The 19248-nt window shown below is 34.8% G+C and overlaps 5 protein-coding genes across 8 annotated transcripts; 4 read left to right on the top strand and 1 right to left on the bottom strand.

Annotated features, from left to right (window-relative positions):
- The first annotated feature begins 78 nt into the window (after positions 1-78).
- LOC120778537 (tubulin alpha-4 chain) lies at positions 79-1634 on the top strand. Its single transcript, XM_040110379.1, has 2 exons — positions 79-159; positions 218-1634. Exons 1-2 carry the CDS (start codon positions 157-159, stop codon positions 1601-1603), a joined length of 1389 nt encoding a protein of 462 aa, XP_039966313.1. The 5' UTR covers positions 79-156; the 3' UTR covers positions 1604-1634.
- A 469-nt stretch (positions 1635-2103) lies between these two features.
- LOC120777595 (putative neutral sphingomyelinase) lies at positions 2104-3938 on the top strand. The gene is made up of 5 exons (XM_040109032.1): positions 2104-2159; positions 2232-2411; positions 2480-2663; positions 2742-2899; positions 3053-3938. Exons 1-5 carry the CDS (start codon positions 2122-2124, stop codon positions 3744-3746), a joined length of 1254 nt encoding a protein of 417 aa, XP_039964966.1. The 5' UTR covers positions 2104-2121; the 3' UTR covers positions 3747-3938.
- Positions 3939-4226: 288 nt separating this feature from the next.
- Positions 4227-6044, bottom strand: LOC120777597 (acetyl-CoA acetyltransferase, cytosolic). Its single transcript, XM_040109033.1, has 6 exons — positions 5914-6044; positions 5731-5852; positions 5561-5673; positions 5074-5503; positions 4822-5007; positions 4227-4762 (listed from the first exon to the last, which is right to left on the bottom strand). Exons 1-6 carry the CDS (start codon positions 5963-5965, stop codon positions 4481-4483), a joined length of 1185 nt encoding a protein of 394 aa, XP_039964967.1. The 5' UTR covers positions 5966-6044; the 3' UTR covers positions 4227-4480.
- A 563-nt stretch (positions 6045-6607) lies between these two features.
- LOC120778465 (putative aldehyde dehydrogenase family 7 member A1 homolog) lies at positions 6608-10174 on the top strand. 3 transcript variants are annotated; one of them, XM_040110271.1, is made up of 4 exons: positions 6608-6893; positions 8293-8932; positions 9009-9446; positions 9582-10174. In XM_040110271.1, coding segments are annotated over exons 1-4 (1644 nt in total). In that variant the 5' UTR covers positions 6608-6891; the 3' UTR covers positions 10146-10174. The 3 variants fall into 3 exon arrangements, with proteins under 3 accessions (XP_039966205.1, XP_039966206.1, XP_039966207.1); XM_040110272.1 differs by lacking the exon at positions 6608-6893 and adding an exon at positions 7606-7622; XM_040110273.1 differs by lacking the exon at positions 6608-6893 and adding an exon at positions 7701-8151.
- Positions 10175-11872: 1698 nt separating this feature from the next.
- Positions 11873-16741, top strand: LOC120778963. Of its 2 annotated transcripts, XM_040111036.1 has the most exons (13): positions 11873-12037; positions 12151-12254; positions 12329-12410; positions 12472-13123; positions 13212-13321; positions 13706-13921; positions 14049-14241; positions 14532-14680; positions 14737-14971; positions 15161-15238; positions 15416-15765; positions 15831-15989; positions 16371-16741. In XM_040111036.1, exons 1-13 carry the CDS (start codon positions 11963-11965, stop codon positions 16566-16568), a joined length of 2601 nt encoding a protein of 866 aa, XP_039966970.1. In that variant the 5' UTR covers positions 11873-11962; the 3' UTR covers positions 16569-16741. The 2 variants fall into 2 exon arrangements, with proteins under 2 accessions (XP_039966970.1, XP_039966971.1); XM_040111037.1 differs by lacking the exon at positions 15161-15238.
- The last annotated feature ends 2507 nt before the right edge of the window (positions 16742-19248 follow it).

Raw genomic sequence — 19248 nt, 5'->3', positions numbered from 1 at the left:
TTAGCTTAATGTGCTAGGCTTTAATTGTGCCTTGACATTAAGAACATTATCTTTCCTAACGGCATCTAAGATATTCGCAATAGCAGCTATTTTGCAATTTGCTTTGGGGTTGAAATATTGGCGCCTTTTTAACTTTTACATATAAATTCTTTAAAAATGGTGAGATGAAGCAATTAGTACCTTTTAGGAGTATTTAAAATTGATATTATTTTTTAAGCGTGAGGTAATATCAATTCAAATCGGGCAAGGAGGAATTCAAATCGGAAATGCTTGCTGGGAATTGTACCTTTTGGAGCACGGCATTGATGTTGACGGCTCTACTAAAAGTAAAGCAGAGAATACGAATGGATCGAATAAATTATCTCAAGATACTAAAAATGAAACCACGAATGACTCGAATACCTTTTTCGCAGAAACTGGTCTGGGCAAACATGTACCACGCACTGTTTTTGTTGATCTTGAGCCTACAGTTATAGATGATGTACGTACAGGTAACCTTAAGAGTCTGTATCATCCAGAACAACTTATATCTGGAAAAGAAGATGCAGCCAATAATTATGCACGTGGCCATTACTCTATCGGAAAAGAAGCAATTGATAAAGTTATGAATCGCATTCAAAAATTATCTGAACAATGTGAAAGTCTTCAAGGTTTCTTAATATTTCATAGTCTTGGTGGTGGAACTGGATCGGGCTTTACTTCTTTACTTATGGAACGCTTAACTGCAGATTATAGTAAGAAATGTAAATTGGATTTTGCAGTGTACCCGTCACCAAGAGTTTCAACGTCAGTTGTAGAGCCATACAATGCAGTTTTGACTACACACGCGACTTTGGAGACTTCGGACTGCGTTTTTATAGTAGACAATGAAGCAATCTACGAAATATGTCAGAATAGTTTGAATATTGATCGTCCCAATTATCGTAATCTGAATCGCCTTATTGCACAAATTGTTAGTTCAACTACAGCTTCTTTACGTTTCAGTGGTTCTATGAATGTCGATCTTAATGAATTTCAAACAAATTTAGTACCTTATCCTCGAATTCACTTTCCACTAGTAGCATACGCTCCATTGGTATCTTCATCAAATGCATCGCATGAGCACAATACTATAATGGCATTAACAAACTCATGTTTTGAAGCTTCAAATATGATGGTGAAATGTGATCCACGTGCTGGAAAATATATGGCTTGTTGTATGCTCTATCGTGGGGATGTTGTACCAAAAGATGTAAACGCGGCAGTATCGGCTATAAAATCCAAGCGACATATTCAATTCGTGGATTGGTGTCCAACAGGTTTTAAAATAGGAATTAATTATGAGAAACCTGCATGCGTACCTGGAGGAGATTTAGCCCAGACTCCTCGAGCAGTTTGTATGCTATCAAATACAACTGCAATTGCTGTTGCATTCAGTAACTTGGATTACAAGTTCGATTTAATGTTTAAGAAACGTGCATTTGTGCATTGGTATGTAGGCGAAGGAATGGAAGAAGGCGAGTTTACGGAAGCTCGTGAAGACTTGGCTACATTAGAGAGAGATTTTGAAGAAGTTGGTACAGATGATCAAGAACAAAGTGTTTGTGGTGATTATGAACTTTAAATTGTTTTATTTCAATAGAAAATAATTTTTTAAAAATATAAAAAATATTTAAATATAAAATATAACAATGTAATATGATTTTAACGTGTACTAAATAAAGGCAATGAAACAAATTACCCTTTGAAATTACTAGAGAAGCTTGTTAAAAGCTTCAAATATTTTTGAGAAGTTGAAGTAGTGCACAAAACTATAATTACAAAAAAAATGTAAAATTAATACTTTACTAATTTCATTTTGTGGAAGTTTACAGTGAGGGTAGTATAACCACTTGCAGGAATAATTATTATTCCTGACCACTTGCGTGAATGGCATATAAATGAGCCATATTAAAAATCTTATCCTTGCAATAAAACGTAATGCAGACTAGAGCTGATAAATTCTTGATGACATCGTCGATCAACACAAAATTTAACTTTTCGACTATTGTGTTCCGACTGGTCCGATACTGTTATCACTAGCACTATCATAAACATAAATATATTTGTTACATATCTATATGTATATTTTTTTATATAAATATGTTGTTAAATTTAAGTATTTTAACACTAAATGTTTGGTATGTATTTTTATTGAGATACAATCATGTCAACACCACGCAAATTTTAATATCTGTTTTATAATATTCCAGGGGAATTCCTTTTCCTTTTATCTCAAAGGACCGTGAGGTACGAATAGCCGCAATAGGCTTAGAGCTTAGTTCAGGCAAATATGATATAGTTTCTCTACAAGAAGTTTGGTCTCGTAAAGACTGCGAAACCCTGAAAAACGCTACCCAGTCAGTATTACCTTACGCTCACTATTTCTACAGGTAAAAAGTCATGGTGTATATTCAGAAGCTGTTTATAATTTTAAAGCAAATTTCTTCATTATTTTCAGTGGTGTTATAGGTTCAGGCCTCCTGGTATTGTCTAAATATCCTATTTTAAGCTCTTTCTTTCATCCTTGGAGTGTTAATGGTTATTTTCACCGTATTCAGCATGCTGATTGGTTTGGGGGCAAAGGAGTTGGTTTATGTAGAATCCTCGTGGATAAGCATGTAGTACATCTGTACAATACTCATGTAAATATCATATATAGTCTAGTAATCAGTATACGTATATACATATATTAAATGCGTTATAATATTAATAATTTTTAGCTTCATGCGGAATATAATAACAACAATGATGATTACAAAACTCACCGGGTAATTCAGGCTTTCGATACAGCACAGTTTATTCGGGCAACAAGAGGTGACTCTGTTCTACAAGTTCTTGCGGGAGACTTAAATGCTCAACCTCATGATTTGACATACAAGTAATTAATATCCAAATTTTATTACTAAATTTACAATACAATCTTTTCAATAAGTCATAAATATGTGTATGTATTTTCTTAATAATTTTAAATGGAAATTTTTTTATTCAAATACTATTTGCTAATATACATATTGCTTTTCATTACTTTCAGGGTTCTCTTGTATACATCAAAAATGAAAGATTGTTGCAATTCTAAAAATATTGTAACAAATGAATATCAAAAAAATTCCTATACTGCTTCTAATGCTATTAACAATATGTCACCTGGAGTGCATATTGATCATATATTCGCAAGAAGTCCTGAAAATATTGCTCTTTCTATTATTGACTATGGACTGCCGTTGACCGAACCTGTACCTGGCCAAAATTTCAGCTATTCTGACCACGAAGCTGTATTAGCAAAGTTGCATTTAAGAGATGCTGAACATTGTATTGGGGAAGGAGCATGTATTGTTTCTTCTAGAAATAAAGAGCATCACATTAGCGAAGAAGCGGCGTTTAAAACTGACGGATGTCTTATATCGAAACGTGTAGCTGTTTTGCATGAATCAATATCGTTATGCGAAACATCACTAGATCAACTGAATATAGATCGTATATTTTACTACAGTGTCGCTGTTATTCTTGCGTTTATTTTAGTAGTTTTCTTGGAATATCCATCTCCATTAGGATTTAGAACATTGTGCATAATATTGAAACTCTTCATATCAGGTGGTCTATTATTTTGTATTTTCATGGGATCTGTGTGGAATTACATGGAATGGAATGGTGTATTATCTGGAAAAGTAGCCATGGAGTTAATGTTGCGGTCCATTGAAGTTTTTGAAAGCATACCAAAGAATTGAAACTAAAAGTTGGTGACCGTACGTTTCTTGGTTAAAACTATATTTAAAAGACACATTAATTTATTCCAACTACATAAATAAGCTCAAAATGCATTTATTATTGAATTACGTATATTAGATTGGTTCTCATAATGTAAACGTATGTATGTATATGTGACTAAGTACAATGAATAAAATGTATACATAACTATATATTCTACTATATTTTGTATACATATGTTTAAGCAGTAGACAGGTGCGTGCGATTTTAGAATTTTGTTACTTATACTCGATAATGGTTTTTCATTCGGCAAATATTAATTATAATTCAACCGACGTATACGCGGAGCGTAAAATAGGCAACGGTGGAACATGTAATCAAGTAGCGTTGGTGATAGACTCTGAACAATATCATTCTAGTTACAGATACTATATAGTTTATATTCATGTGTACTCTATATGTACCACATACCACAAGTTTTATAAGAAAAGCTCACCACAAACTTTCTTGTTGTTTTTATTTCAAAGTAAACAATATTGATAGGTAACATTACGTAAATTACTCTCCCCTGACCAATATGTGTATGCTTATTGAATTACTTCTAAAATAGTTATGCAAGCTCCATATATACATACATATAAGTATTTGCATTTCTAGTTCTACATAACAATTGACTTTGGTTATAACAAATAATTTACATTTACATAAGAATGTCTCATTATCAAATCAGTATAAATAATAATTATTCTCGTTTTTAAACACGTTCAATAGCCATGGCGATACCCATCCCGCCTCCAATACATAATGATGCGACGCCTTTTTTGACATTCAACCTTTCAAGTGCATATAACAATGTAACTAGAATTCTGCATCCCGATGCACCGATAGGGTGACCTAATGCAATGGCACCGCCATTAACATTCACCTTATCGGCGTTGACTTTAAGCTCTTTTAATACTGCAATAGATTGACCTGCGAATGCTTCATTTAATTCAAACAGATCCACTTCATCCTTTGTCCAACCAGCCTTTTGTAACTTTAGAATGAAATTGAATTCAATGCAAATATAAGGCTAAGGCGTTAAAGTTTACTTACAACCGCTTCAACAGCAGTCACGGGACCAATTCCCATGATTTTAGGATCTACACCAGTCTGTGCCCAAGCCACAATTTTTGCCATTGGTTTAATGGATCTCTTTGTCACCTCTTCCCCTGACATTAACAACACCGCTGCAGCAGCGTCATTAATACCTGAAGCGTTTCCAGCTGTTACAGTTCCAGTCTACACAAACATATATTTGAACGAAACGGAGACTTTAATTAAACTTTTTTATAATATCTTCTCTACCTCAATAAAACAGGGTTTCAGTTTTTTGAGAGCTTCAATTGTAGTGCCCGCTTTAATGTACTCATCCTTTTCAAAAATTTGAGTACCCGCACGCGTTTTTAATTCGACTGGGACAATTTCCTTTTCGAAGAAGCCATTTTTTTGCGCGTTCTCAGCCAGATTTTGTGAGTGAACCGCAAACTCATCTTGTTCGTCACGAGTAATATTGTATTGCTTTACCAGGTTTTCGGCAGTGACACCCATATGAATGTTGTGCATAGCATCGGTGAGGCCATCGTGAGTCATTGTATCCAACATTGTTCCAGGACCCATTTTGATACCATTTCGTAAATGGATAACGTGTGGTGCCAAAGACATACTCTCTTGGCCTCCACAAATAGAAATCTTGGAATCGCCACATCGTATGGATTGGAAACCTAAGGCGACAGTTCTGAAAATAAAAGTATACTTTAGAATGCCATATACGAATTATATTTTCTGCACGCACTTTAATCCTGAACCACAAAGCATATTAATATTATAAACAGGGACATTTATAGGAAGTCCTGCTTGTAGGGTAGCCTGTCGTGAAGGATTTTGACCCTGCCCAGCGGTAAGACTCTAGTAAATATGTTGATTAAAATGACATGAAATGATGTGATTTCAAATATTGCTCACTTGACCAATGACGACTTCGTCCACATCATTACTGTTAACATTAGCTCTCTTTAGCACTTCTTTAATAACAACACTACCTAGTTCCGATGCTTTCACTTTAGAAAGTGATCCATTGAAGCTTCCTATAATTTTAAGATCCGAATTAACTCATATAGAGAAGGACTCTATCGAATATAAAATTACCAATCGCTGTACGAGCAGCGGATACAATATAAACGTCTCCAGTGTTAACCATTTTAAAACCTTCTCATTCAAAATTATTAAAATAACTAAATTTAGAAAGTGCCAACAAGTTGCGAACGAGCTTTAGACGATTAGTTGATACAAAGTACAATAAGTGGTGGTAATGAAATATCGATAAATAAAACGATTTCAATAATCTATAACAATTACGTTGTGGTATTATATCTGTTACTGATATGATATGTGATAATGAACTCACTTGTTATAAATCACATGGTTTTATTGGTAATATTTTACAGCTGAAATCACCTGATCGAAATACTTCGTTTTTCACAGAGATGTTTTATAAAATGCTATATAATTTATAGATCAAAATGAGAAATGCGGAATAATTGCTTTCCGATTTTAAAATTTGCCAATACTTAGCTTCCTTCCATAACAAAAGTTGTTATAATCGGAAATTTGTCAATTTCCGGTGACAGACGCATATACTTTAAACTTGACTTCAAACTTCGAATGCCACAACGGGAGCTTTCGTGATTGGCATTTAGGGTTGCCAAATATGAGGACTGTCACGTGACGTGTTCCCAATGCTGAAATAAAATTTCCTAAATTAACCAGCATCCATTAAAACAGTAGTACGACTAAGCATTTAGACTATTTGGAACCCAATATTGCACACGGTTAAGATTCAGCAGGTTGAAAATTGTTCCTGAGTTAAAAACTTTACTAGTGAAAAGTAGACCGGTCAATCATTACTTTGGGACTACACTATAAGCCGTTAAATAATAAGATATTGTTATCAGCCAGAGATAACGACAGCTGAAGTTGGCTTATCAGCGCAGGAGGTCCATTCCGTATACATCTCTCAATTATGAGCACATTATAAAGCACTCAGTTCGGAAGTAAATGCAAGTTGAGACGGTCCTGTGTTAATTTAAAAAAAATATTTAAAATTTCGTATAAAAAATCTTGTACATGTAAGTAGAGAAATGCTCAATTTAAATATATGTTTATGGGTATGTGTGTTAGTTAAAAAGTTTATAAGCATGTTTTGTAAAAGGTTTCTTTGGATAAACATCTATGTGTATGTATTTACATATGAAGATACATATTTAGTGGGGCACACATATAAATTAAGCACAGTCCATTTTCTAAAGTTGTTATCAAAACATTGATTTGGCATTTTTACCCAAGCATATTTCATTAAATGGCACAATCTTAGGTACCTACTTAATTACTTATTGTGACTTTGAAGATAATCATAAAAATGCTTATAACAATGAACTTGATGTCTTAATCGTTGATTGTACATACAGACAAACACATATTGATATAGTACATATGTACATACATACATATGTTGCAGTTGCTTGATCTGCTATAATTTGCATATGCAAAGAGATTGACTGACATGCTAAGATCGACTTTAATGACAACAACTAAAATCGCAGTTCACTCCAACAAAGTATAGTACTAGAAATCTCAAATTGGTTTACAAAAGCAACCTATAGTGTAAACTAAAATGTCTGATTAATGTACATATGTATGTACTTTTTATATAATAAACACTTGAGATTATGACAATAGATACGTGTGTACGTAAGTTTTTGCTTCATAAATCAGCTCAGAATAACAAGATAACCGCAGCATTCAGAAACGATAAAGATTTTGCTCACCCTTACATACATACGGATACATAGCTATATGTATTAATTTTTTTATGCCATGTGCAAGTATTTAACTTAGATTGTGGATTATTGATAAGAATGAAATGGCAATAATAAAATTGTATACAGAAATTCAAATAAACAATTTAAAATTTAGTTCGTTCGAATTATGCGTGTATAATGCCGGTAAAGCGCCAACAAGAAATCTAGTGCTTTATGCATACATAAATATGCTTTATTGATGATTTGATGAATATCTTGACTGGATATTCATCGCTAGCGCCAGATTGACTCGCTGTGACCTTTTCTGTTTTCTAAAGTGAAAAATTCTGTTACGGGAACGCGCCATGAGTCATTCGGTGTATATATAAGTAGATCGACAGGAAAATTGGCTGTGTCGAATATAAAAAAGGTCCAGAAAAAAATTTATCGATTCGTTTTGCGCGCTGATACTGAGTGTGTATATTTGAGATGATGGTGACAATCAAAAGGTTTAGATTAAGATGTCATAAAACGATTGAAAAAAGTTGGTATATGAGCCTCGAATAACTGACACTAAGACCCCTAGGTATTATTGCCTCTTTATTGATATTCCTTGAAATATGTTTTTTTTATTTCTGATTTTTTAATTTACATCGTGGATAACAAACGGTCAGTGTAAATAAAAAATTATTATTAATTAAAATATTACTTATTTGTATATTTTTAGGATGTCACTTGTGAGGCATTTGAACCGAACAATCTTGCTGAAGCGCAATCAGACGGCACATTCATGCTTCTTTCACAAAAGCTCTCCATTAAAATCTAAGAATGACTATCTAATTGATTCAGCTGAGTATGCTTTCCTCAAGGATATTGGTCTAGAACGCGAAAACTGTGGTGTATATAATGGATCGTGGAAAGGTTCTGGGGAGGTATTAACATCTATTGATCCAGGAACCGGGCGCAAGATCGCTAACGTTCGTGTGGGAACATCTGAAGAAATGAATGAGGCGATAAAAGTTGGAGTGAATGCATACCAGCAATGGTGTCAGGTGCCAGCACCTGTACGTGGAGATATTATACGTCAAATTGGCGAAGAAATGCGCAAATATAAAGAGCCTTTGGGAAAGCTTGTCAGCTTAGAAGTTGGAAAAATATTCAGCGAAGGACAGGGCGAAGTTCAAGAGTTTATTGATATTTGTGATTACGCGGCAGGGCTTTCGCGAATTTACTCAGGACAGGTAATCAATTCTGAACGGCCGGATCATACAATTTTGGAAGCTTGGCGTCCTTTAGGCTTAGTGGGCATTATATCAGCATACAATTTTCCGAATGCCGTCTTTGGTTGGAATGCTGCAATAGCTTTGGTAAATTCTTTATATACATAAGTTTCGAATCAATCATAGCTATTTACTATGGTATTCTTGGTTGGTTTTTGGGCAGACAACTGGAAATAGCGTTCTTTGGAAGGGAGCCCCAACTACGTCTCTAGTCTCAGTGGCGACCATGAAAATCCTTTCTGAAGTTTTGAAACGTAATAATTTACCATCCATTGCAGTGCTTTGCCAAGGAGGCGCCGATGTGGGTCAGAAACTTGTTAGCGATGCTAGAGTGAAACTTGTGTCGTTTACTGGCAGCTGCGAAACTGGTCGCAACGTCGGAGTGGAGGTCCAAAAACGTTTTGGCAAAGTTATATTGGAGTTGGGTGGTAATAATGCTTTGATTGTGGACCAGGATGCTAATTTCAACATGGTATTAGAAGCTGCACTCTTCGGTTGCATTGGCACTTCCGGCCAGCGTTGCACCACAACACGTCGTATAATCGTACATGAGAAACTATACGATCGCCTGGTTAAGGAATTGGTAGTCAAATACAAACAGGTACGCTTTGTATTATTTTCGACCTCTTAAAACGGCTAAAGACTGTGCAAAACATACCAAAAAATTCAAGTCTTTGGCATATTTATTTATATGCCATTGTTGCTATACTTAAATTTACATATAAATATATTGCAGGTTCTTCCAAAGGTCGGTCATCAATTAGATTCAAATACACTAGTTGGTCCAGTGCATTCTCAACAAAATATTGAACATTATAAAGCCGCCATTGCCGAAGCTGTCAAACTCGGTGGAAAAGTTGCATTTGGCGGAAATGTGATACAGTCTGAAGGTTTCTATGTGGAACCGACTATAATAACTGATTTGCCACATGATTCTCCAGTGGTGCATCGTGAAACTTTTGCTCCAATTGTTTATATTCTTAAAGCTAAATCTATTGAAGAGGCAATCGAATGGAATAACGAAGTAGATCAAGGTCTGTCTTCAGCGATATTTACGGAGAACATATCGAATGCGTTTAAATGGATTGGTGCACAAGGCTCTGATTGTGGCATAGTAAATATAAATACTACAACTAATGGCGCGGAAATAGGCGGTGCTTTTGGTGGTGAAAAACACACCGGTGGAGGTAGAGAATCCGGTTCCGATGCATGGAAACAATACTGCAAACGTTCGACAATAACATTGAATCATTCCGGTAAATTAGCATGTGCACAAGGTGTGGTTTTCAATGTAGAATAAACGATACATACTTATATGAAGAAATTAAATACTTTTTTATTGTTATAACATAAATGTGTATGTACTTTTGTGTAGAAAATTTAAAGATTTCTGAGAGATCAATTGTATAAATGAATATTACATGGTGGGCGTTTATGATATTTACAGGCATATTGTCAAAAGAGATAGAAACGTATACAAAATGAGTGGACGTGAAGCTAATAATCCTTCACTGATTTTAAAATACCATTCAGGCTTAAGAAAGTCTTATCCGAAACATGGAATTTTAATCTCACAAAAATTTTATTAACTCTAGAAATGAGTAAAAAATCAGTTTCAAGGGTTTCCAGACTAGTATAAATCCAGTTTCTGATCCGCTTTTCAAAAGGCAATTTAATTGCCATGTTGCGTCTTCGCTGGACGTATAATACTCGTACTCACATTTTTTTAAGTAAATTAAAAAAATACTTTTTTACTAGAACAGGGTTTATTCACTTTGTCTCGAAGTTTGTAATACTCAGAAGAAAACTATTTACTAAATTTAGCCATGTCCGTCTGTATACATATACAAAAGTGAACGGTTAGCTGAAATTAGCGTTTTTATACTCTTTCAACAAGTTGCTGCAGAGCATAATAGTTTTGTTCACCTAACGATAGTTTTAGGGTTTTTATAACTATATAAATGATCAGGATGAGGAGACGAGTTGAAATCCGGGTGACTGTCTGCCTGTGCGTCGCCCGTCCGTGCAAGGTGTAACTTGAGTAAAAATTGAGAAATCTTGATGAAACTTGGTATGCACGTTCCTTAGTAATGCCCACCTGTGTGGCAAAATATTTTGAAAAAGTGAGCGTGGCCCGCGTTCTAATAACTTTAATGTACAAATGATAACAACGCTCACTCCCCATATAGCGGTACTGTTCAAATCTACTAAAGGTACAATAAATCAATAACTAAATACGCCAGAGACATTAAATTTCACTTTTGGCTTTATGTTAAAATTGAACAATGGGAGTGGCACCGTTCACTTTTTGGCGAAATCATATATCTTTGTACCCGACCGACCGATTTCGATTAAATTTAATAACGTAGCATTCTTCTCTTTCTATATAGGCCAATGTATGGGATATACAATTGAAAATCAGAGATAATCTTTTTCTGATAATAATATCTCTGTGCCCCCCTATAACTAATATCAGGATTTTCGAATATTCGGCTGACTGTACTCCATATGATTGTTGATTGTATGTGAGGTATCTTCATGAAACCCAGGGGACAATTTTAGTAGATAAAATCGGGTCGATACTACCCCAACTAAAATGATTTTCGTTTTTCTAACAAACCTTATGCCGAATATGTTGGTGAGTGTATCAGTTATATATAGTATATCTATATATGTGACCTGGTCTACGGAAAGGGGGTTTAGGTGTCAAAAAAAAAGGAGAACAATTAATGAGATAACGAGAAACTGACGATTATTTTTAACAGCTTTTCCCAGAAAACTAGTTTTCGCACGTTAGCTCCCTTTTCGTAGACCAGGTCACATATGTATATAAAATTGCTTAGAATCCGATCCTCTAATTGACGTTTTACATCTTACGGTATTCCGCTGGCAAGTTGAAAGATTATAAAATATTCGGTTGCACCCGAACTTGTTTCTTGTTTTTTTGTTCAGCTTGTCAGCTTACAAACTCATATCACTTTTCCATTTTGTCGAGTTTCCATGGACACTTTGGATCTATTTAGTCGATAAACAATTCGTTCTCTTTCAGCGCTGCTCTTCAGTTTTGAATTAGATTATTAATTAAATACAAAACAAACTATTGAAAAAGGCTTAAACATGGAGGTTATGGAAGAAGGAAATTTAATGGACAGGGTCCCAGTATTGTTGCAGCGAGATCTACAGTTTTATCAGGTAAGAAAAATCTTCAGTCAATAGTTTTATGTAAATGCTTTTGTCTTATGATGATATTATACAATTTTTGCATTTTTTATTCATCTACATACCTACCAAAAACCTGTGAGAAGACACATCAAAGAGTCCTGCAGGAGCGCATTTGCCTTGGTGTGGTAGGAGGGAAATTAGATTTCCCACGTTACGCCTCGTTTGCCGCCATTAAAATTGTTTTATGGTGAGTAGTATTTCGAGAACTTCAATTTTTTTATTAATTGCGAACAAGTTTTGGTTATCATTTCGGTTACAAAGGTGGGAAGATGAATACTATGCTTCTTACCAAAAGCATTCTGGATTATTGCATGCAGAATGGGATCTGTTGTCACATGATCCGGTAAATAGTATGGTGGAATTATAATTAAATAAGCACTTACTTACATTTCGATCATTTTTAGACCGCTGTTATTGTGAAAACATCAGATCCTGAAAAATTCGTAAATCTCGTAACGCGGTCGGCTGATATGCTTTTGGAGCATCTACATATATTATCGCAAGAGTCCTTAGATCATGCCGACCTCTCTGTGCTGACTGCAACAATTGGTGCGGCGGCGCTCATAAAAAATTGTTTAAATATTTACATGCAAGCAGCTAATGTAAAGGTCTATCGCCCAAAGGGCAATGAAAAGGGTGGCGCATTAAGATTGTCCTACAAGCAATACTTACAAATGGCTGAAGCGCTAGCGGAAAGGCTATTAGATTTACATTGTAGACTGCTGTTGTTGTACATAATACAAGATGCAGATTGTCTGAATTGGGAAAATAGTCAACCGTTTTTCGAATCAGAGCGCGGTTCTTACACCATACAAATGTGGTGGCACTACATTCAGGGCATTAAGGACGACCTGTGGAATTCAGTACCACCAAAGATGGCCCAACGTATTTTTGCGGGTATTTTAAATGAAACTCTGGGTGTTCTTACAGCGCGTTATTCGTTAATTTTAACGAGTGTCGAAAGAGCTCAGTTACATTTGGCAGATATCTCTAATATGTTGTTTTGTGTGGCAGAATTGTTGCCTTTCATCTGTGAAAGTGGTGAAGCCTATATAGGTGAGTGAATGTAGGAAATGGAAATTTTGCCATTAAACATCATTTCTATACATATAATACGTGTGTATTTTATGGATCTCGTAAACAGGTCTACAGCTTCCTACTCAAAATGCTATTATCCGCGATGTACACGCTAAGTGTCGAGAGTTGTTTTACTGCCTTTTGTTACGTGGTGCGCCGTTAGGAGTGCTGTCAAAGGTTGGTTACTACTTCCATGTACATATGTATGCTTACTAGCCACCGAATTTACATTAACATAGGATATTGCTTTTTATTGGGTCAAATAACTAACAGCCTTGCTTTTGAGTAGATTTGGAGCAAACGAATTATTATTCGTATTATATTATTCGATGATATATTTTAAACTGACTTCAATATATTTAATCTAATGTTAGTGAATATTAGATAGTTAGTCCAACATCATACATTTATAACTGCAATAGCTCGACGCATATCCATCACTTTGGTGTGTTATTATTTTAAAATCTGGCATGTAAAATTAAGCACCTAAAAATAGTTCCAAGTATCGCCTTAAATAGTGAGGATGTAGCAATTTGTACAGTCAACAATTTTGCATTTCAGCTTTGTCGTAAGAATATTGAAAACATGGAAATGTTCTCGTCCAGGCAAGGATTACCATGCGCTTGGATCTTATTTGCATCACCACGTCTGTTTTCTACGGATAAGACTTTTCAGTGGGTAACTGAATTCGGTGATCTCAGCGCGAGAATTGCAATATCGCTGGAATTGAAGGTACTTTTGGCTTTTCCCGAAGCTGATTGGGCATACTTATTGAAGGTAAACCAATTTATAATCGTTTCGATGACAAAAGTAGTTGAAACGTAACGAAAGTTGTGTTTGTGACCCAACATATATTTATTATTTTGCAGCTTATTAATCAAATATTTTTCTTTTTACAATTAAGGTGCTTTTAATGCGCAACGCACAGGTGACCGGTATAATTCTTCGTCATATTTTCTCACATTTGCCGTCACCGGAGAATTTCAATAACGAGAATAGCTCATTTCTCAGTGACGTTGGTGAACAGAAAAAATGCGAGGCATTTCTATGTCGGGGGGAATGTTTAGATTTATCGGATCAAATTAGAAATCAAGCAGGTAAGATCATAAATAATATAATCTGGGTCCAAATATTACGTAATGGTAAGGCGACGTGGTATAAGCAAAGCCCCACCGGGTTTCTAAGATTATTATAACATTTATTTGAATACTCTTCTGAGGGTCAGGATAATGTACACTGTTTTATATAGTTCCTGGTCATTTCATGCTTTAGAAATATACAATATACACAACAATGTTTTTATATGAATTAGTTTGAGTGAAATTCTTTAAGTTAAATAGTGTTTATTTAATATTATTATTAAACATGCCTTCTGAAATGGATGCAGACCCTGTCGGCCAGTCTAACTACCAAATAGTTTTATCCCTAACGTATCTGCTGGTGGCGGTTGGAAAAGCTGTCGATATTAAATCGTGCCTCATTAAAACCTTAGAAGAGAGTTCCGCTGGTTGGAGTGACTGCCTTGACAAGCGCCAGGTATGAAAATTTTTGCGAGAAATATTTCATTTCATATTGATAAATTCAAAACTCAGGTTTGGAATCAGAAGCGACCACCTTGGCTGGAAGCAGTCATGCATTTTGTATATCCGCTTCTGAATTGTGTTGTTGACATGTTAGTTAATGCTGTCGAAGCGGGTGCTAGTATGTACCAGGCAATGTCATTGGCTTTAACATGTGTTTCCGAGATGTGGGATTGTATACCCGAAAGCCTTTACAAAGTGACAGTTTTATTGCAAGACATCATACCAGTTTCAACTCGTCCTCTTGGTGTGTATATTCTGCGAGCCTCGTAAATGCTCACCAATATTTTAGCTTCAGCGAGTATCATGTAGTCTAGTTGAATTTGCAGCGGAAAGCAGCGTATAAGCTCTGACCCGCTTTAAAGCACGCCAGATACTCGTATCATTCACTTACCGCTATTAAATCTAAATAATAATTTTTTTGTTTATCTTAAAGGCGATTCGGTACTCATGCAAGTAGTTTTTGCAGCTTTATATACCGACCTCATTCGAAAAGCTAAATTTTATGAAAAGGGTAAGTAGTAATTTAAAGTTTCTATTTGTTGTGTGTAAACAAGAACATTTTTGGTGCTTTTTATTTCGTTCCAACATAACTAGAGGCATTATCTAAATTTTTTAACTTGCTTTGCTCTCTAATAATGCTCTCTAAATATGCAATTTGTTGATAAAAGTTAAATAATATTTATTATAGAAAACAAAATGGAGAAGGCATCAACCTGCTATTCCATTTCCGAAGCTATATGCTGTATAGACGAAGACGACAAACACACCGATCAAATCGATTTATTCTTAAAGCAAGCACGAGACTCCATAGCTGTCGAAACCAATTCTCATTTTGAATCTAACGGTGGGGCCCGCAGTTGGGTGAGCACATTAAGTACGGTGAAAATTGATGATTTAAATAACACAAATACGGAACGATTAACGCAAAGTCCACCGATAAATTATGCCTCTGAGCTAGATGTGGGTATAGCAGATTATATAGCAGACATATTGGTTAGTGATGTACTCACAAGTAATATTGGAAGGCAAGCTTTAAAGGTAATCTTTAAGGAGATTTAATAAGTGCTTAGAATACCTCACATTTTCATTGCTTCGCACCAAAGACAAGTTATAGATATTTGAAGAATAATACAGATTGGTTAGAGGAGCAACTGGGTTCTGGTGTCCCCGTTAGTGGGCCAAATCCGGGGCAGAGGATCAATGAACCAAAGGATTCGATATTGTCAACAATGTTTTTTGTTGGAAGTCATACGTTTGACCAGGTAAGAAACACAAATGAAGAAATAAATATAACAAATAATAAAGCCCATGTCTTTGAAGATTATTCTTATGGTTTGTAGTAATTTCTGTAACTCTTTATATTTATTATTCAGAAATGAACTTTTCATAAATAGTTCAATTATATATTAAGTAAACGTCACTAAACGTCGTGATGAACAGTATTTCGTTTTATTGAGAAATATTTTAATGCCCACAAAATATATTCTATCGCCCTAAATTTAATGAAGTTCTGATGGAGATCAAAACTAAAATATAAAAACTACTCCCTCTAACACTCCCATCGTTTGTCTGTCTGTTTCCAGTCCTATGTGCTCACAGTTACTCCCACATAGTACAACATATAAATAATTGTTTCTTTTCAGCTGCTCAGCGGTGTTCTAAACATCGACTACATTACTTGGCTTCAAACACCTCTTTCTTTGAATGCCGAACGAGCTTGGCTGCATTTGTCCCGTCGTTGCGATTTCCAGGAAGACTCAAAGCTTAGAATGCCCGAGGTGACCATGGTCGCTGGTATTACGCAAGTCATGAAGAAAATGAAATACCCAAAGAAATTCTAAGCATATTTCTATTTGGCACACATACTTAAAATACACATACACACATACATACGTATGTACCATACATTGCTAGCTTGCTAGCGTAAAAATATTTGCTACAAGTCCAGTAAATAAAAGTGAAGCCAGTTGACAATAATTGGTTTGGTATTGAAGTAATTAAGCTGGAATAAGTATACGACTGTTTTAATTAATTAAGTTTATATATAAATTAATAATAATTTAAACAAAAACTTTTCAAATGTCATATTTCTATGCATATGTATGTGTATCTGAAATCAAAATAATGAGAACAAAATTTAGCAAAAGGGTAATCCTACGAGTACTAAGCTTTTGATGTTCTACTACGAATGAGCAGAGCTAATGTATTTTTTTGCTAATTTTATTGAAAAAAACCATATTTACAAGTAATTCTACAAATCAAAACAACATGTTCAATAATATGCTAACGAAAGCACTTTCAGGCACTTGCGTGTTGCTATAGTAATTTTCTGATTTTTGCTTACCGTTATTCATGGCACTTTTTACAAAGCGCATATAACCCATATTTATTTATGGGCGTAAAATAATTTATACAAGTATGTTTTGCTGATTCCAAAAAATTAAAAGAACTGAAATGTAAAATGTAATAGCCACAAACATTTAATCGAATTGAATTCACACGGAAAATCAAGAAATTTGAACTTACTGCAAGAACTATATACTCTTAATTGCTTATTATTTGTTTCACATATACACACTTACAGGGTGATTGCATGGCATAAGTAATGCACATAGTAATTCCGACATGCTTGGTCTGACATCTGTCATTAAACATCTGTTCAAATTTGTTAGATATTCGCATCATGGAACAGCACACATAACCCACCTGAAATCGCTCAGCTGCATTCTTAAGAGATTTAACTGAAAAGTTTCTATGTAAATAAATTCACTTTTCTTTGAGATTATTTCTCATATAGGTATTGGTAGGTTATTTATGACATAAAAATTTATTTTGTTTTTACGGTTGAGTAGTTGCAATGTCAGAAAAACTGAGAAAGACTAAAAGAATGTTTAAATGACCTTTTATTTCCAAGAACCATCGATAAAACCACAGCGCGATGTTCGGTTCAATCAGCTGGTTTTACATTGGTCGGTCTGTTTACGCTGATTGCCTTATAATGGATTATCAATACCATCTTATGGGATTTCGTTTCAGGTTTCATTCTTTGTTTACCGCATTGTTTAAGTGAAACGTCGAGGTGCGAACCAAATTACTCGTATATACGTAAAAATATTTTTCTACAGATTAAAATTGCTAATGTGACATAATTTAGTGATATCTACAAAATTATAGCTCCTCTCATATACGGATTGGAGATCAAACTTCATTATAAAAAAGAATATACCTATAAGGAAAAGCTTTTATCAATTTGGTTTCGGCGTGCAGTTTAAATGAACCAGTCCGGGTCAAATTTGATGAGATAGTAAATAAGGTATATACTGATTGCGAAATACAGGTTTGTCCAAAGGAAGCACAATTTTTGCTTAATCTCCTTTTCATTGTTTGATAATACTTTCCGTAGTAAATACTTATATTCTCTTAAAAATTATTAAATATTGAAAAATGAATGGAAAGCAATATAAAGTACATATTTTACCAAATGTATACTTTTATACAATGACAAAGTACAGCCTGTTTGATGCCCTATTTATTTGAACATTTATCTAGGTGAAATTCTGGAACAAATAAATTTAATAGTGAAACGCTTCTGGTATATTTACCCAAATGTTTGACATTCATAGCACTTGTTTCAATAGTTTACAAAGTACGCAAGTAAATATAAGTGGATGTGCTTTGTGACAAAAAAGCACCCGGAAATTGTAATGAAATTCCCCGGGTAAATGATAATTTGCTAAGTTAGTAGGACTGTCCTTGATTACTATGTCAAATAAGAGCGCGTTCCGTCAACCAGTTTGTTGACAGTAATCGCTTAAGTCGGTACATCTCAGTAAGCCGTTGACATTTTTACAATGGATAAAAATATCGAACAAAGAATTTGTCTCAAATTTTGTATTTCCAATCAAATTTCATATGCGGAATCGTTGCGAATGTTGGAAAAGGCTTTCGATGTTTTAAGAACACAAGCCTACGAGTGGCCCAAGCCCAAGCCTTCAAAGACGGGCGAGAGATCGTTGAAGACATGCTACGTACTGGATAACCTTCGACCACTTCAAATGGTGAAAATATTAAAAAAATGAAGGATATGGTGCTTGAAAATCCCCGATTAAGCTGATTGTTTTCTAAAGGAGTACGATTGTGACCGAATTTAAAGCCAAAAACACAATGAATACCAGCGATCAACCACCCGATTCTCCACATTTGGCTTCGTGTGGAACCCGTTTTCAGTCGATCGAAGAGATAAAACAAAATTCGCTGAAGAGCTGAAGGCCATATCAAAAAGTGCCTATGAAAAGTGTTTTGACGACTGGAAAAATCGTTGGCATAAGTGTATTACATCTGGTGAGGATTATTTCGAAGGCGACAAAATAAATATTGATGAAAAATTAATTATTTTTTGTTGTTTACAATTTCCGGGTACTTTTTACGAATTAATTTTGTAGTGGAACGGACGATGTTTTTAATGTTTTCAGTTTGATGCGTGTTTCTTTCGGTTTGTTTTTGTAAAAAAACATATGTGTT

This window comes from Bactrocera tryoni, chromosome 5 (genome assembly GCF_016617805.1).
Source record: "Bactrocera tryoni isolate S06 chromosome 5, CSIRO_BtryS06_freeze2, whole genome shotgun sequence".
NCBI lineage: Eukaryota > Metazoa > Arthropoda > Insecta > Diptera > Tephritidae > Bactrocera > Bactrocera tryoni.
This window is presented reverse-complemented; position numbering and strand designations above follow the sequence as displayed.

Bases quoted from the DNA above. Each gene is read 5' to 3' on its own strand.
- LOC120777595 (XM_040109032.1), top strand. From the start codon at position 2,122: ATGTTGTTAAATTTAAGTATTTTAACACTAAATGTTTG. The intron at 2,412-2,479 runs GTAAAAAGTCAT...CATTATTTTCAG, and splicing joins TACGCTCACTATTTCTACAG to TGGTGTTATAGGTTCAGGCC. The intron at 2,664-2,741 runs GTAAATATCATA...AATAATTTTTAG, and splicing joins TACATCTGTACAATACTCAT to CTTCATGCGGAATATAATAA.
- LOC120777597 (XM_040109033.1), bottom strand. From the start codon at position 5,965: ATGGTTAACACTGGAGACGTTTATATTGTATCCGCTGCTCGTACAGCG. The intron at 5,674-5,730 runs GTGAGCAATATT...CATATTTACTAG, and splicing joins ACGAAGTCGTCATTGGTCAA to AGTCTTACCGCTGGGCAGGG. The intron at 5,504-5,560 runs GTGCGTGCAGAA...TTTTATTTTCAG, and splicing joins CTTTGTGGTTCAGGATTAAA to AACTGTCGCCTTAGGTTTCC.
- LOC120778465 (XM_040110271.1), top strand. The intron at 8,933-9,008 runs GTAAATTCTTTA...GTTTTTGGGCAG, and splicing joins GGAATGCTGCAATAGCTTTG to ACAACTGGAAATAGCGTTCT. The intron at 9,447-9,581 runs GTACGCTTTGTA...AATATATTGCAG, and splicing joins TGGTAGTCAAATACAAACAG to GTTCTTCCAAAGGTCGGTCA.
- LOC120778963 (XM_040111036.1), top strand. From the start codon at position 11,963: ATGGAGGTTATGGAAGAAGGAAATTTAATGGACAGGGTCCCAGTATTG. The intron at 12,255-12,328 runs GTGAGTAGTATT...TCGGTTACAAAG, and splicing joins GCCATTAAAATTGTTTTATG to GTGGGAAGATGAATACTATG. The intron at 13,922-14,048 runs GTAAACCAATTT...TTTACAATTAAG, and splicing joins ATTGGGCATACTTATTGAAG to GTGCTTTTAATGCGCAACGC.